Below are 15,957 nucleotides of genomic sequence, written 5' to 3'. Positions count from 1 at the left end.
AGAAGTAAAAGCCAATAGTGAGTAATGTTGACATTTTACACTGAGACTCTGACTTAATTAAAAATAATCATGTACTTGTCCGTGATAAACTGAAAGAAAATAATTAGCAAATTGTTCATCTGATAAACTCACCAAAGGTTTTGAGAATCACTCCATATTTCACACACTAAATAATTCTCAAAACTCCCCAAAAAAGGCTGTGAAGGAGTCCTTTAAACATCTATGGACATTAAACGAGAGCAGGAATCTTTCACTTATTTCCATTCTGCTAAACTGTTAAAGCTGCTTAGCCTGTGTGACACTGTCTGCCGTCATATTTTTCAACACAAGCTACCACTTTGTGCTAAAGTGTGGTTACCTGAGTTTGGAGCAAATACTCTTAAAAGTAAATAAAATATACAGTTAAATCTGTATTAATTGAAGTAAAACAAACTGTGAGCACAACATTCACATATGATCAACCTGTACAGGCAAACGTGTTACTGTCAAGAAGACAGAGAAACATTAGCATGTATTTGCAGTCATGTTTTTAGACACCCAAGGAATTTAAGCCTAATATTCTTTGCTTTGGTAACTCTTTTAGTGACCACCATCTCTGCTGAGGGGCAGTTGGAAAAGTGGCTGTTACGATCCAAGACTGAATCAAAACAGTAAAGTTTTGGGGCGGAAAACCAAAACAATGAGCTGAAAGATGCTAAAAATGCTCGGTAAAACCGAGGGAGCACGCAGGACCTATTAAATGTAGCAGTGTGATCTACTGTTAATGTGAAAATATTGATTGACGACTTTAAAGTTCAACCTTTCAGTTTCTTTAAGACGGTAGTGGTTAACTTGTCCGCCTCTCCAGCATTGTGACTATAATTCTGCCCCTCCACCTCTCCTGCTGTTTAGTCATGTATCAGAGGAGGAAGCCACCTCAACTTTGTAAAAGATTTAGAAGATGATATGACAGCATGGAATAATTTATGAAGAAGTTACAAACAAATAGAGAGCACAGCCTGTGTCATGCACTGCTATGGCTGGCAGACATGAAAGAGCTGCGTTCAGTGTCGTGTTTGGTTATGGCTCATTCAAAGGCCTCCTTTTCTTCCCACACTAATGCCAAGACACTTAAAGACACATCATGCGGGTCACCTCCTATCTAGGTCAAGCTACAGAGAGACTAACAGCATCTGAAGAAAAAAGGCGAGAGTTGCTGTGTTGTCTGTCTGAAAGGTTTCTGATCACTTCTCCCACACACCTTAGCCTGCTTGGAGTGCAAAGATGGGCTAGTTATGAATAGTAACACAAGCAGTAACATGTATGAGCCCTGCATTTTAATACTAGCTTTGAATCTGACAAATCCCTGCGCTATTATCCCCAAGAGCAACGGGCATCTCAGGAAACTTGTTATCAGGTGGGAAATGCTGTAGCTAAGCAACCTGTGGATGAAAACAACAAAGCGTTAACAAGCAAGACTTAGGTTCATAGGGAATAATGAAGAGAGGGGGATTTCAGAGTCATTACTTTAATCAGGCACTCAACACATTGCAAGATGAGGCATTTATGGTACCATGACTAACTAAAAAGGACACGCCTGTTTGTCTGATTCAAATATGATTAGCAGCTTGAGAGAGCACCATGTGTGTTGCTGCTGTAAAACTATAGACACGTGCTGAAAACAGGAGCGGTGCTGTGCAGCTTTTCTGTCCCATTCTTTATTCACTTGGAAAAGAACATCCAACGTAACCACACAAAACAGTGACTCTGCTGTTTCCAGTCAGTTCTAGATGTGGCTCAAATGAATGGCTTTTCAAACAAGAGTGACTTATTGAGTTAGGCTATTAGTGCAATTGGGATTAATTTACCACATAAACATATTACAAGGACTTACAAGGAAGCCCATTTGTTCTTGCATCTCCTTCCAGTGTGAAGAGCTCTAATGTAATTATGACTACTGCTGACTTGGCAACTGTACATCTAGACTGAGTGACCCAACTTAAGAAAAAATATAAACAAACCAAGGCGATTTTCAGTTGATGTGAAACATTATGAATTTCACTGCAGGTCAGAAAAAGTTCATGAACACATTTGCGAGTGAAACGCATTCTGAGGATAGAAATCATGAGTTTTAGAAAGAACCCATGGTGAGATGCTTTAGCAGATCCTCCGTCGTGTGTGTGTGTGTGTGTGTGTGTGTGTGTGTGTGTGTGTGTCCCAGTCCAGAAATAAAGTGTGTCTGTTTCCCTGCAGAGTGAATGAATAATAAATCATCTTGCTGTCTAGCAGAGGCAGCACAGGGAAATGGGCAGAAGCCGCAGCGGGAGTCAGACCTGACAAAGAATGCATGTTTGATTGGTTTCAAATATTAAAGGGACTGCAGGTGAAGTGCTTCAGCAATTGTGCTTTGTTAGGAACATAATAGAATCTTATGGTTTCACTTGTATTGTTTCCATTTTAAAACCTCCTAAATAATATCCGGTACAGCACAGGTTGTATGATATTCAACCTTGTTATTTACTGCAGGCTACTACAAACATTACTTGCTTGTGTTTAAATACATCCTGCCCAGGAGTTGTGGGAGGTGTAGCAGATTTACTGACCTCTCCTGCGGCACAGCAAACCAGTACTCATGCTTCTTGCCCTGCTGGGCATACTGCTGCATGGAGGCGCTGGCGTTGGAAACAAATGTCTTCTTCATGGGCTTCCCCACTCGCAGACACAAGAACTTGTGAGAGCGGTGCTTCCGCCTCTCGGCAGACCCTGTACCTGGACAAGGAAATGATCACATGGTCAAAGAAGCATACAAATCAGCTGGTCAAATAGATATTATAATGGTAATGTTCTGGAAAATAAACTATTAAAGCAACATAAAATATATGAAGCTTAACAGTTTAGCCTAAAGTCTAACTGGCATGGCTCTGGATTTAACTCAAACTAACAGGAAATAACATTTTAGTGAGCTTTAGAGGTGTTGATAGGATGCCAGGCTTGTTACTTCCCTTCTTCAAAGCTAATTTTAAAGATAACCTAACCAGACGCTGAACCAAACAAAAATGTACAGCAATTCAGTAATAACATTTTGCTCTCTATCAAACATTTGCCAGCTGAAAAAACAAATTGCATACTCTTTATTATAATTGCTTCATTTATGTGACCTAGTTTCGAGCTTTTCTTTACTGGCTACTTCAGCTGGCATTAGTCATATTGTGGCAGAGACACAGCAGATGACAGAAATAAATGGAGTAGCACGCTGTAATTGACAGTTGCACTGAGTTGTCTGCCTGTGGTACATTATCAGTAGCTGATTAGAAGGTCACAGGCCCAAGATGCCGAATGAGACCACGGTGCCAGAAACACTGCACTGGCACATGCTCTTGGTCAGACACCACGTCACTGGTAAATCATGACCAAAAAAATATCATGAATTTGCTTCGGCAAACAGCTAAGCGGGACAAATATTATTTTAAAATGCATGAATTTGGTATTAAAACAGCTTGTTTTTGAAAAGTTGCGGCTGTTACTTGTGTGGGCTGTGCTAATGTGCACAGAATAAAGGGCAGCCCTGCTGAGATGCCCATGAATTAGAACTGCTTCTGCAGCTCAACTCTCTGTGTGACAATAATTGCCAGGGAGAAAATGGTAAATCTCTCCCACTGTCTTGTTAGGCTTCTTCATAGGGAGAGAAATCTTTTCAAAATCACAACCCCATGTTTAACTACAGTGGGTTATATGGCCACAAGTGAGTCAGTGAGTGTGACAGACTGAGGCCTCTGTCAGATAACAAGGCTGCTGCACTTTTTAACTAACTGTATATTTCACTGGTCCTTCTACAAAGATCAGCCTGCTTTTTTTTTTTTTTTTAAAGACAGGTAATCCATTAGAGCAAACATTTTGGCACCTTTATAAAGTTACATAAAACAGTGTTATCACTGTGTGGTAAAATAGTTCAGAGGAGAGACTACTGTGAAACTTCTTGCTGGTGACATTTAAGGATACCTTGACATCTGTGAGTTCAAAGCATAGCACTGAAAAGTACTACACTTGCAAGCTGTCATAAAATCAAACCTCAAAGACAAACAATAGGTTGCCTTTGAAAATCATGACAGGTAGTCGTGATTTCTTGCACTGAAGTGATTGCTGTTGGGATGCAAGCACCCAATACGACAATATAAACTAATCCAAGTCTAATTAGTTTTCTCCCAGTTAATGTATACATTTACATTTTATATCTGCACCTGCCATTTGATGTTCCCTGCAATTAGGTGAAAAAAAGATATAGCAGCATCAGCCAAAATTGTTTAAAATATTGGAAAACATCCAATATTGTGCACCTTTAAATATATGTTTTTGGTGTGCATGAATATGCAGCAGGTTGAAGTGTAGGAAAATGTGGTCAGGAAGGTTCAACTGAGGTTTGGAAGTGGCTACTTGATAGAAAGAAAGCTGGCAGATGAGAGGGATCATCATTTTGTATAAATCATGGTCAAATATGTTTAGTTTCTAGGTATTTTTTAATAAGAAGGTTATTACATTTAGTGAATGTGTGTTATTATTATTTACAATTTTGCACAAACATATGCTATCTGCAATGCATGGAATGTTATAACTGATGTTTTCTTTTGCTGCTGTGCATCTTTGAAGGTATTTTTGATATGAAGCTGTTTTGAAACATCTAAAACCTCAGGTATGGTCCTTTCATCTTAAACATGGCAACGAACACAACATAAGCTTAGACCAGGTAGGTGGAATTTGGTATTTGTCTAAATGCACATAAAAGCAAAGCCAGAGAAGGATGTGAAATATAAATAACACCTCTCTGAATGCTATCTCAGAAGGCGTTTTGATGTTTGGTTTAATCGTTACTGTGTTTCCCCTTTGGGGGCCAGGTGTGTTTATTGCATTGTGCTGTTTGATAGGCTTTAGCTTATCACCCAGAGGAGTGGCCCAGACCACCAGAACCAGAGATCAAAGAGCTGCATAAAGCCCCATAAAGCCCGTCTAGCTTCAACAAGCTGATAGCAACAGAGGGGATGCCATTTCCATTCGTCTTTACATTCCAATTACTAGCACCAAGGCAGAGTGGAAATGGAAAGGTTATCAGGGCCCAACATGAGAGAAGTGATTCTGAGGCAGCTGGAGAACAGAGAAACTCACTTAGATAGTCTTCAAACGAATATGGATGTACAGGTGCAGCTAAGCGACAACACAAGGCCAGATTGATCACATGAAAATATTCTGTACCTCCACCCCGAGGTACAAATGATATGTTTCCTAACTGTAACTCAGTAAGCGTGTTTACCCTCTGCAGAGCTCTGCGAGCCGTCCTTTTGCATCTGCTCTGCATTCTCCTTCTCCTCCTTGCCCTGTTGCATAGTGTCCGTTTTGGAGACATCTGTCCCCTGGTTGGCATCCCCCTGTGGACTGGCTGAGATGGAGGTGGTGTCAATGGCACCAGTAGTGGCTGAGCTTTGGGACCCCGGGCGAGAGGTGCTGCTGGGACCCTGGGCCTGGCTAGTGCTGCTGCTGGTGGTGGTAGTGGGTGTGCTTGGTGGCTTCTCTACACTGTGCTGCTTGGATCCCATGGGGGACTGGCTATCATTTTCTGTGGCAGTGTCTGGTGGATTGTCCTCTGCTTTCGCTGCGGCAGGCCCCTCCGGCTGGCTGACTGAACTGCGGGCATTGCCTGAGGCCTGGGAGCTGGCAGCCTCCACCTGGGTGATGGTTTGCACAGACTCCGTGGAAGCGCCAGAGGACTTGTCCAGACGGAGGTCCTCGCTGGACGCTTGTTCCTCCTCGCGAATGGGGGACAATTCTGACTCGGTGAAGACGTCTTCGGAGATGGAGCCCTCGGTGCTGCGTGGGGCTGTGCTGCCGCTGTCATTGGCCCCTGGCTCCCTCAGGCGCTGCTCTGGGTCTTTCTGCTGGGAGGGATGCCTCTCAGCTGGCAGAGGCTCCAGGTCACTGGAAACATGAACATGGAGCATTAAGAGAGTCAAAAGAAAAGGAATATCTGAATGATTTGACCTTTTTGATTGTATTACATTTAAAGCACTTTACAGACAAGAAAGACAAGACAGCTGTCTTCTGTTGTTGAGGAGCCATGTAAAGTCTGACAAAATAACCCTGTACTTGGCTTAGGCTCGATATTGCAAAGCCTCTGTTGCAGATCCAGACCATGGAGTTTGAAAGATGCAGGTGTTTCAGGTATGGAGGGTTGAACTATAGACTAAAATGGTGGACATACCCTTGTGATGTCACTCATTGATTTGTAGTTTATTGTTCTGAAACCTCAAGGTTGGAACTTAGGTGTTGCCAGCTTGAGGATTGTGGTAGCACTGTATGTTATTGCACTGACAAGTATTACTATTGTTTTTTCCACCAAATGTATATCAAAAGATGTGTGCCAGATAATCCCAACTGCATAGAAGTACAGCACAAGACCAGACACTGAACACATCTGCATGGACAGAACTATGTTTGTGTTTTGTGATTATTCAAGAACTGTATAACTACTGATATCTCTAATACCGAACTGTATTTTATTTCACTGTGCAAGGGATAAAATTAGTGTTGCACACAGAAAAATGTTCATGTCTAGTTTCTGAAAAACTCAAAAAGAGGTTGCATGCAACTAGACTAAACAATTGGATACAACCAAACCATAGAGAGAGAGAGAGAGAGAGAGAGAGAGAGAGAGAGAGAGAGAGAGAGAGCGAGAGAGAGAGAGAGAGAGGGAGAGAGAAGGAGAACGAGAGACAGAGAGAGAGAGAGAGAGAGAAGACACAGACAACAGACCACAGCTGAGAAAACAGCTGGGCCTGGCACAAAAACCAGTCATTTGCTAGCACAATGACTGCTTCATGGGCAACACTCAACCAGCTGAACATAGCTCTGCCCAGACCCTGCTACCACCAGAAGAAACAGGGAAAAAATGACTCAACAGAGTCCATGATGCTACACGATGTTTGTCACTCGCATGCATTTGGTTTCAGCAGCACGAAAACAATCAATGTGAAGCAAAAACAAAAAGAACTAGACAAATCTGTGGGAGGAAGCACAAGTGAATCCTCTGAAGTGGATGCTTTTTCCAGCATAAAGAGGTGAGCAATCACAATGTAGGAGGGCGAAGGCACACTTCATTAACCCCGGTGTAATTGCCGTTTCCTTTTTATTTTGGTATGTGGGGAAAAGAATTAAACTGTTGGTTGGCTGCTGATGCAATCTGACTACGAGTGCAGCAGAGAATAACATTGATTACAGTGTGGTTGCTGCGTTTCTGTGAGGCTGAGAGTGAGAGAAAGACACATGGAAGGTATAAACTCTAAGTATAAGAATAAGGGTGTATGTAGGTATAAATCACACCTACAACCCAGTGTTGGCCTTTAAAGCTGATGATAGTTTAAATAATTACAAGCATTGTCATTAGAGAAGTCGTTTGCTACTACTACAGAGCTTGTACATACAGTTGATCTATTTTTTTGTCTTACTCTGGGACAGCCTCTCTGATCTTGGGGTCGGTGATCTCCTTGTAGATGGCGGCAGACTGCACCTCCTCCAGAGGACACATGATGCCGTACTCCTCGCACCCATGGGCCTGCACCAGGGGGTCCATGCGGTGAGGGTCGAACATGATATTGTTGGGTGTCACCAGCAGTACTCCGCTCACCGCACCCTGACCGCAACGCAGGAAATAAAGACAGATAACAATGACAGCCACCAGAACATTTTTTAAGTAAAAGGAACAACTTAGTATGTTATCTGCCACGAAAGACAATCAAAAAGCACCCCTGTCACACAAACAACTACACGCTAAATCTATTTCAGACCACAAATGTCCTAAATCAAGTAGAAGTTATTGAGTGCTGACCACTTCAGTGCTTTCATTTGGTACCTGGGAGTGAATCAGCAGTGGTTCAATACCATAGATCTGTGTGTGTGAGAGCAGGGCAACTGCCTGGACAGAAACACACACTTTGAAATGGGTTGTGTTTATTTCAGTGTAGGACACCCTGGTAGCTGCTCTACTCTGAATCAAACCAAAAACCAAACACAATTAATCTGACCAGTAAGTGTGTGTTCAGCGGTGAAATGTATCATTTAAGGACATGTATGTTGGCTTTCTTACCTGTTGTTTAAGACTCACTACTGATGTTGCTCCTTAAACATGTAGCAAAACTGCAATTTAGAATTTAACTCTAGGAACTAAGTCGAAACAATGGCCTGATCAGATGGTTAAGAAGACGTAGACACATCATTTAGCTGTACTTAAGACCTCTTAAGATCCTGAATTTAGAAAATTCACTTTACAACACTTCAAGGAGTAACAGTCAGCAGGAGAGCTTCTCTTTTAATGTCTATAAGGTCTACAGGGTTATTCATATCCTCCCACACACGTGCCCACAGTGTCAGTATTTTCTGTACTTGTTTAAAAAAAAAAAAAAAAAAATCTACATCCTGTCTCTTTAACTACTCATTAATAAATACTACTGCAAACTGGAAATGTAAAGCTATAAAAAAAATCAGCTTATTTTTGGTAAATTTATTGTCCAGTTGCTGCGAAAATGATAGAAGGAGCAGCAAAGGGATATTTTATTAACTATAATGATTCACAAACTATCTGCTTGATTCTGCTTTGCTCATGTGGAGTATTTGAAAGTTTATTTGATTACTTCTTGTATTGTATAAATGTTAGTCTAAATTACTGACTCTCAAAAGAAGCACTGGATCTTTGAGCTGAGTAACTACGCGTTGGTGGTAAACAACAACGAACAGCTTCACTGGAATTTTAAGTGCATAATTTTTCTTTGAATTTTTCTTATAAACCCACATTTACACGTAACCTTTTTGAAAGTATGCTGAGTAGGTGCAGCTGGTAGATGTACTGTATGCTTAGATATTTATTTTGAATCTCTACTACCGGTAAAACCACTTCAATCCACACTCTTCCATCTGCCGTATTTTGGTGTTGGCGTTTTTGCTGCTGGCGATTCATGCTTTTGCCTACAGCAGTTTGTAGATGTCTGTCTAGCACCCATACTCATAACTGTCTGTATGTTTAATACCATGTCTTACCTTGCCATCAGTGATGTACTTGCAGTTGATCTTGAGGAACTTCTCTGTGAGGGCCTCTTCCTCCTCGGAGGTGGATGACACCACTCTGGACTGGCGCAGAGCTGAGAACACTGGGGGGTGAACACCTTCTGGTTTAGGGGGGCCATCGGAATCCTGGAGGAAGGATGGGTTGTAGGGGTGTAGTCAGGAGAGGGGAGACAATAAACAGCATGTGTTAGGATGCTTCTATAACAGTTGATTATCATCTAACACTGAGGCAGGACTCTTCTGTGCTGGTAACAAACAAAACAGGGTGCAGAGAAAAAGAGAACGAATAGAGCTTTCAGCTAGGTGAACCTGAAGGATGACTCTAAAATTACAAAGCTGTATTCCACTTTATCCTGGTGAATGTATCTTGTCTGAATCTCTATCTGGGTTACAACCAAACAGAAAGCTCATAAATAGTAAGCACCAGAGAACAGGCATAGCTCGGTTCACTTGGTCATACATGGTGTAACTAATTTGCATCTCACTTCATCACACTAATACGACTCTAAATGTATTATCTATACATAAACAGATATTTTCTGCACAGCGGGACAATCAGATTAAAAGATACCCAGTGAATAGTGAAAAGAATGCACCTCCTTTGTGCCTGAGCTTCACAGTGGTAATTAGGTAAAAAACATTCATATGAGACCAGAGCTTTCATCACAGTGCACAACTTGATGTGTAGTTAGTGTTATTTTATTTGAGACTAACACGTCCTTCGGGCAAGGGTGGGTGTAGAAAGTTAGGAATTGGGGCTGGGGTGTATTAATAACAGTTACAATTACAACTAAATGAAATCCAAATAAAATATAAACATTGTCATATGAAATAAAATCCATAAAAAGCTGATAATTGCAACTCCTAATAGTCTATAGCCAGGGACAGTGTATTAGACAATGACAAAGACAAAGACCCTCCATTCCTCCTGTGGAGATGCAACACCCCAGAATGAAACAGACAAATGACTACAAACGATGCAGCTAATTTTGTGTCCATTTGCTGTATTGTTGTTTGACCTCTTTTTGATGATGCACCATGTTTGTGGTGGTTTTGCATCTCATTGTGGTCACTGTATGCCTGTTTGCATCCTTTGATCCACTTTGCAATAAAAAAAAATTCTAAAGGTCACCTCATGCAGAGATTTGGTCCAGGGGCCGAGCGTGCCCGCTGTGCACACACTCGGCCAACGATACCGGTCACGTTCTGCAGAACATCTGCTTTAGTCATGCGTTTAAGCAAAAGCGGCTCTTGCACTTAAACAAATGCGAGTATATCTGAGCATGTGTATTGGTGCATTCTTTATGTATTGTACACGGAATAGACACCAGTTGTGTGCGGCAGAAAAAGCAATGTTAACTCACCAGCTGGAAGAAACCAGTGATAAATAAAAATAAGACAATCGGGGGGAAAAAATGCATATAGATATATATATATATACATCTTTTCCTACATACACAAGCACCGGGTAGTCTTTCCTGAATATATCAATAGAACATTGAGGGCTGAAAACATGGCTGTAATGATAAGAACTGTTAAACAATCTACTCAAGAGGCACTTACAGACATGCGACTGCAATAATGAATACTAAATAAAATTATTTTCCTCCTAATTTAAACTTATTTTTCTACAATCTGCCACATTCCATGCAGCCAACAAGGAATTTTAATTATGTCTCAACTATGATGTTCATTTATACAGTACGCTCACATATACGCTACAAAACCATCTTATTACTGCTTCTTCATCGATGCCATGGGAACTCTGCAATCTGCCACAGATGGTGTGTGTGCTAGGCTGGAAACACGAGGTGTGGTGGCATTGGTGTTTCTACCATTGGCCTGTTGCCATGCGATGACTGAGCCACAGGGAGAGACTGACAGAAGTCTGCTCACAAGGACAACTGTTGGTCTGATTGACAGAACAATGGCCTACAGGATGAAGTGTCTGACGAGCAGGCCTGTGAGAGGAGTCAGATCGGATGTGAAGATGAATAGAAGAGTGCAATATGAGATAGGGATGAGGAAAGAGAAAAAAGAGAGCAGGAACAGCAGCAGATGCAGTGGATACAGTAGCTGCTGTAAAGAAATAAAAAGATGGGGAGAAAGAGAGCTGAAGGCAGTGAAGGGCCGCGACTGGAGTGGGGGCAAGGAACAAAGAGGAAAAGCAGGACAGAGAGGAGTGTGTGGGCGTTATCATTGACGGGGGATTTTGACCACGAGGGGAAGGCATCAAGAGCCGGTGGAGAAGTGAAGAGCAGTGAAGAGCTACAGTGGCAGTGAAGAGCTTAGAGAAGAGAGCCGGAGCTCATAACAACTGTCTGCTGTCCTCCTGACACCCACCCCCACACCTCCCTCTCTCAGTCTCCCAGTGCAGTCGACAAACAGCCTGCAGCTACTGACCCACACCGACACAAGCAGCCCAGACACTGGCAGCCGGGGAAGGCTGAGGGGGCCGGCCAATCTGTTACAGCCAAAACAAGCCTCTCTGAAAAAGGAGAGGAGAGATGGACTGAAAAATGTAAAACGGAGATAAAGAGGCGGAGTGAAATAAAGAACATCAAAACAAACAAACAAAAAAAAAAGGCAGGTTCTCTGATCTGTGACAGCATCTACTATTGACGACTTTAAGATCTGAGGCCCAGCTGTTGAAGATGAAGGCCATGTGTAGGTACTAATCCAGCTTGTCATGCATTTCAACTCAACACGCCTCACCTACACAGCTCCACTACATCGCTTCACTTTTCAAGCGAGCCACTTCCCAGTGACTCATTCGAGCTGGCCTTCGTGTTCTGAGGTTAAATATGAAAAGCGGGGCAGACTTTCCCACACACACAAAAGAGAAGAAGAAGAAAAAACCAGAAGACTGTCTAGAGTACACCTGTGCATACATGTGCAGCACACACCTGGATGGAAATGAGCGACTACAGATGTCAAAACATGTCCTCCTTCATAGAAATGAATTACAAACAGAGTCTTACATTCCCTGTAATTAAATCTGGCACATCTCTGAAAAGGGTGTTATGTGTTGGCAACAAAACAACACCCATCGCACATCCCACACAATCCACATGAGAGATGACTGTCAAAGCACACTTGTCCATCCGCTGAGAGTGGTTGTTCAGAAGGTAATACAAAGTGGTAGGTAAAGATATATCTCGCTGATATTTTTCCAAATGATCAATTATTTGTACATTATGTTGGGTTGATAATCAGTAAATACAATGAAAGGAGTAAACAATGAGAAAAAGTTGGCCTGTTTTCCTGACTGCCAATGCTGACGTATTGTCAAAAGCTGACAATCTGTCCTTTTATTTAGCTTTTATTGTGAAATTCTTTTAAATAACGGGCTGACAAAACAACAACAACATTAAAAACAAATCATTATTTCACCATATCACAGCCCATGGAGTCTCATGGAGTTGGTGTGATGATTTTTAGTACATAATTAATTAAGTTTGAGTTTTTCTCCTCACACAAAACCTGCACAGTCATCAGTAATCATCACCTGACCCATGCATCCGATCACATCTGACACATCCAACAGAGCCGCAAACTCTCCCTTCCCCATGGTTCCTTCCCGTCTACCTATCCTGCTTACTCCTTCCTGCTGCACGCTGCTATTGGCTGCTTGTGTCACTTTCTCGGCCCAACACTCCACCTCCAGCTGTCTGAATTCTTATAAACAATACTTTTAATAGCACCTCTTACTTTAGAGATTGCATTCCTCTGAGATATACTGCACGTGCACAGACATTTGTTCCCCTCATTGTACTCCAGATGAAGTATCTTGCACGCTGTCTTTGCTGTGGAATATAATTCAATCCTATATCTAATGAAACATTAATACTGTATGTTCACCATCTTAAGTTAGAGCAGTGGCTCCATATCTTTTTTGGTGTAATGTTTCCCCACTGCCCTGTCAGATGGATTTACCCACCATGTGTTGTGTTACTTAAAACTGATTTTAAACTGGATGTTATTAAAGACCACTGTTTACCTTAATATGGAACTGAACTGTCAACAAAATGTGGTATTTTTTGGTGGAGATTGTACGTATGTATCAGAAGGTGGGTGTTTCAACCACTTACTCATTACTTTTAGCTCTTTCAGCTTTGTCTAATAAAATTAGCGAACCTTTTCAGTTGTTTATACATTACTTTTAGCATTTGAACTGTTTAGCTATTACTATTAGCTATCTATTTTAGATTTTAACTATTTAGCCATTACTATTAGCTAACTCTATAAGCTGTTCTACTACTTTGTGTTTTTAAACCATTTATCTTTTACCTTTAGCTAACTATTTCAGTTGTTTATCCATTACTCTTAGCCTTTTAACTACTATGCTATTATTTTTAGCTACTCTTTAGCTTTTTATTATTTTTAGCTTTTTAAAAATGTAGCTATTAGTATTTGCTAACTATTTTAGCTGTCAATCCATTGCTTTGAGTTCTTTTTTTCAACCAATTCACCTTTTACGTTAAGCTAACTATTTCAGTTGTTTATCCATTACATTGAGCTTTTTAGCTATCTATCATTAATTTAGCTGCTATTTTAGTTGTTTATCTGTCATTTTTAGCATTTTAACAGTTTATTTCTTTTTAATAACTACTTTTTCACTACTTTGAGTTGTTTTATTTATCCATTGTTATAGCGTTTTTATTGTTAAAATTCTTAGGTACCTATTCAACCACATATCCTCACCATTTCCATAATTATCAGAAATGTTTGAGCATTAATTTAAGCTATATATTAGAATCATTTTTGTAAAATAGACCTCAGTGCTCACTTGGTAACTAGTGTTCATGCCCTCTCAAGTGTAGCATTTATCGTTCAGGTGTAACAGCTGATTGAATATATGGACATACTGTAGATTTTAAAATCAAATTGTAATTTATTTATTTTTAATTAGTAAATTATGTTGTTCTTTCTAGGTCCACCCTGAGGTAAAATTAGCATTGTTGGTAATCAATAGGTGAGGGTATTATCTGGTTAAAATTGGCCAACTAACACTAAACACAAAATTGGCAGCTGAAAGATCAATACAGTTTTAGGTTATGGCATTTAAACCGGCACCACCTGGACAAAACCGCTTGATATAATTGGGGTGAATATTGCTTTTCTGCCTTTATTCTCTAATATATGACCGATGTTTGTCCTGCACTTGCCTCCAAGGCATCCAATATTTTCTTAGCTGGTGTGGTGGGTGCAGTACCTGGAAGGGTGACGCTAAACTCACCTGCCTCTTTATTATATCCCATATTAACCCTCAGCTTTAGCCAGACAACCAGGATGGTAAAGTAAGACAACAGACAGTGGGAAAAAATAAAAGAGTGAACTCAGACAACCTCAGAGAAATATCCTACAATGAAAACAAACAGACTTCACTTGACTGCATTTGAGGTGAGCTGTGACGTGCCCATGTCCTGAAGTGACCACATTCCACTCAAGAGTCCTGGAAAAAGGATTTTTTTTTACACTGAGAGTGAGTGCATGTAACATCAAAGGGAGAGAAAGAGCACAGTGCAGCATAGTGAACTGGCTGCTGCACCGAAATCCAAAGATGAAAGAGCTGCTGTGCTGGCCTCAGACTGTGAGTAAGGGGGGAGGATGGAGGAACTGGACGAAGAGAAAAGCTGAGGTGAAAAAAAGAAGGGAGGGGGTAAGGGGGGAGGATGGAGGAACTGGACGAAGAGAAAAGCTGAGGTGAAAAAAAGAAGGGAGGGGGAGGGTTGCTAGGAAAAATACAGGCCGATGTGGCCACCGGGAGCTTGTCTAAGGGTTTCAAGGAGGTAGACTGAGGATGGCATCGCAGTAATCTACTCCAGAGGAAGCTGACAGTGGTGCTGGGGACAGGAGATGAGTGTAACAGTGTTAGATGACAGCTGAGGTGGGGCTAACAGAAATCAATAGCCTTTTAGATTCAGACCAATATTTCTCTCCTCACCCAGAGCTAAAAGCAACAGAGGGAAAAAAAACAAAAACTAGAAGAGGTTGTGGCTTCTATAAAATATGGCTTCTATCCAGGCCATAGTGAAGTAGTGATCTGTACTATTAAACATACATCAGAAAGAAAAAGCTTCCTGAAACACCTATTGTTTAGAAAAAAACAACAACATTTTAAGTATGATCTATATTTGCTGCATTTGCTTCTTATTAATAGATAAAGATAATAAAGAAGACAAAAATTTCAGAGGGGAAGTCTGCAGGTGCACCCTGGCTTTGACCTTGACAGTGACATACGGTGCAACCAAAAATCAATCCACAGCTCCACCTTGTGGGCATGGCTGCGTTCTGCAAGAGGGAACACACAATGGTTGGGATTCATCAAACGCCTGAAGCTAGAAGTCCTCAAGTACAATCTGTACTGTTGTTCGTATCACGCAGTATAACAGTACAACATCACGCTGTAGCCCTTGTGAGCTGATACACTGACTCTGCTACACTTGATTACATGGAGATCCTTTATAAAACAACCGCTTATAGATTGAACGCACAGATTTGCACTCCACTATAGCAGGCACAGAAGGTACTGGATTTTCAGAGATGGCACCAGATATATTGGTAACCTAAACTGGTTCTGCTTCCTCTAATGCTAATTTTAGATCACGCCCCAGAAGGAAGAGAGGAAGGAAGGAAGGAAGGAGGGAGGTAAAAGCGTTGCCAAAAGAGGAAGAGACAGAGAAGGTCACAGTAGTAGCTGTACCACCAGGGTGAGTAAGTGTGTGTGTGTGTGTGTGTCTTATGAGCACGAGGTAGGTCTGGATAGGACGAAGAGGACGTGCCTGCCCACACAGATGATCAGAGACCAACTACGCCAGTGAACTGGTCGCTGCCAAATAATCCGACGACAGCGAGACCGCCAGCCGGAAAGTC

At 41.4% G+C, this 15,957-nt stretch overlaps 1 protein-coding gene across 1 annotated transcript in view; it reads right to left on the bottom strand.

Annotated features, from left to right (window-relative positions):
* Nucleotides 1-15,957, bottom strand: part of oxr1a (oxidation resistance 1a) — a 75,177-nt gene that overhangs the window by 11,086 nt on the left and 48,134 nt on the right. The window contains exons 5-8 of the mRNA XM_008279185.1: nucleotides 9,055-9,207; nucleotides 7,470-7,654; nucleotides 5,282-5,943; nucleotides 2,583-2,748 (exon numbers count right to left, since the gene is read on the bottom strand). Coding sequence (XP_008277407.1) covers nucleotides 2,583-2,748; nucleotides 5,282-5,943; nucleotides 7,470-7,654; nucleotides 9,055-9,207 — 1,166 coding nt within the window. The remainder of the gene's footprint in view (nucleotides 1-2,582; nucleotides 2,749-5,281; nucleotides 5,944-7,469; nucleotides 7,655-9,054; nucleotides 9,208-15,957) is intronic.

This window comes from Stegastes partitus, unplaced genomic scaffold (genome assembly GCF_000690725.1).
Source record: "Stegastes partitus isolate 25-593 unplaced genomic scaffold, Stegastes_partitus-1.0.2 Scaffold146, whole genome shotgun sequence".
In the NCBI taxonomy this organism is placed as follows: Eukaryota; Metazoa; Chordata; class Actinopteri; family Pomacentridae; genus Stegastes; species Stegastes partitus.
This window is presented reverse-complemented; position numbering and strand designations above follow the sequence as displayed.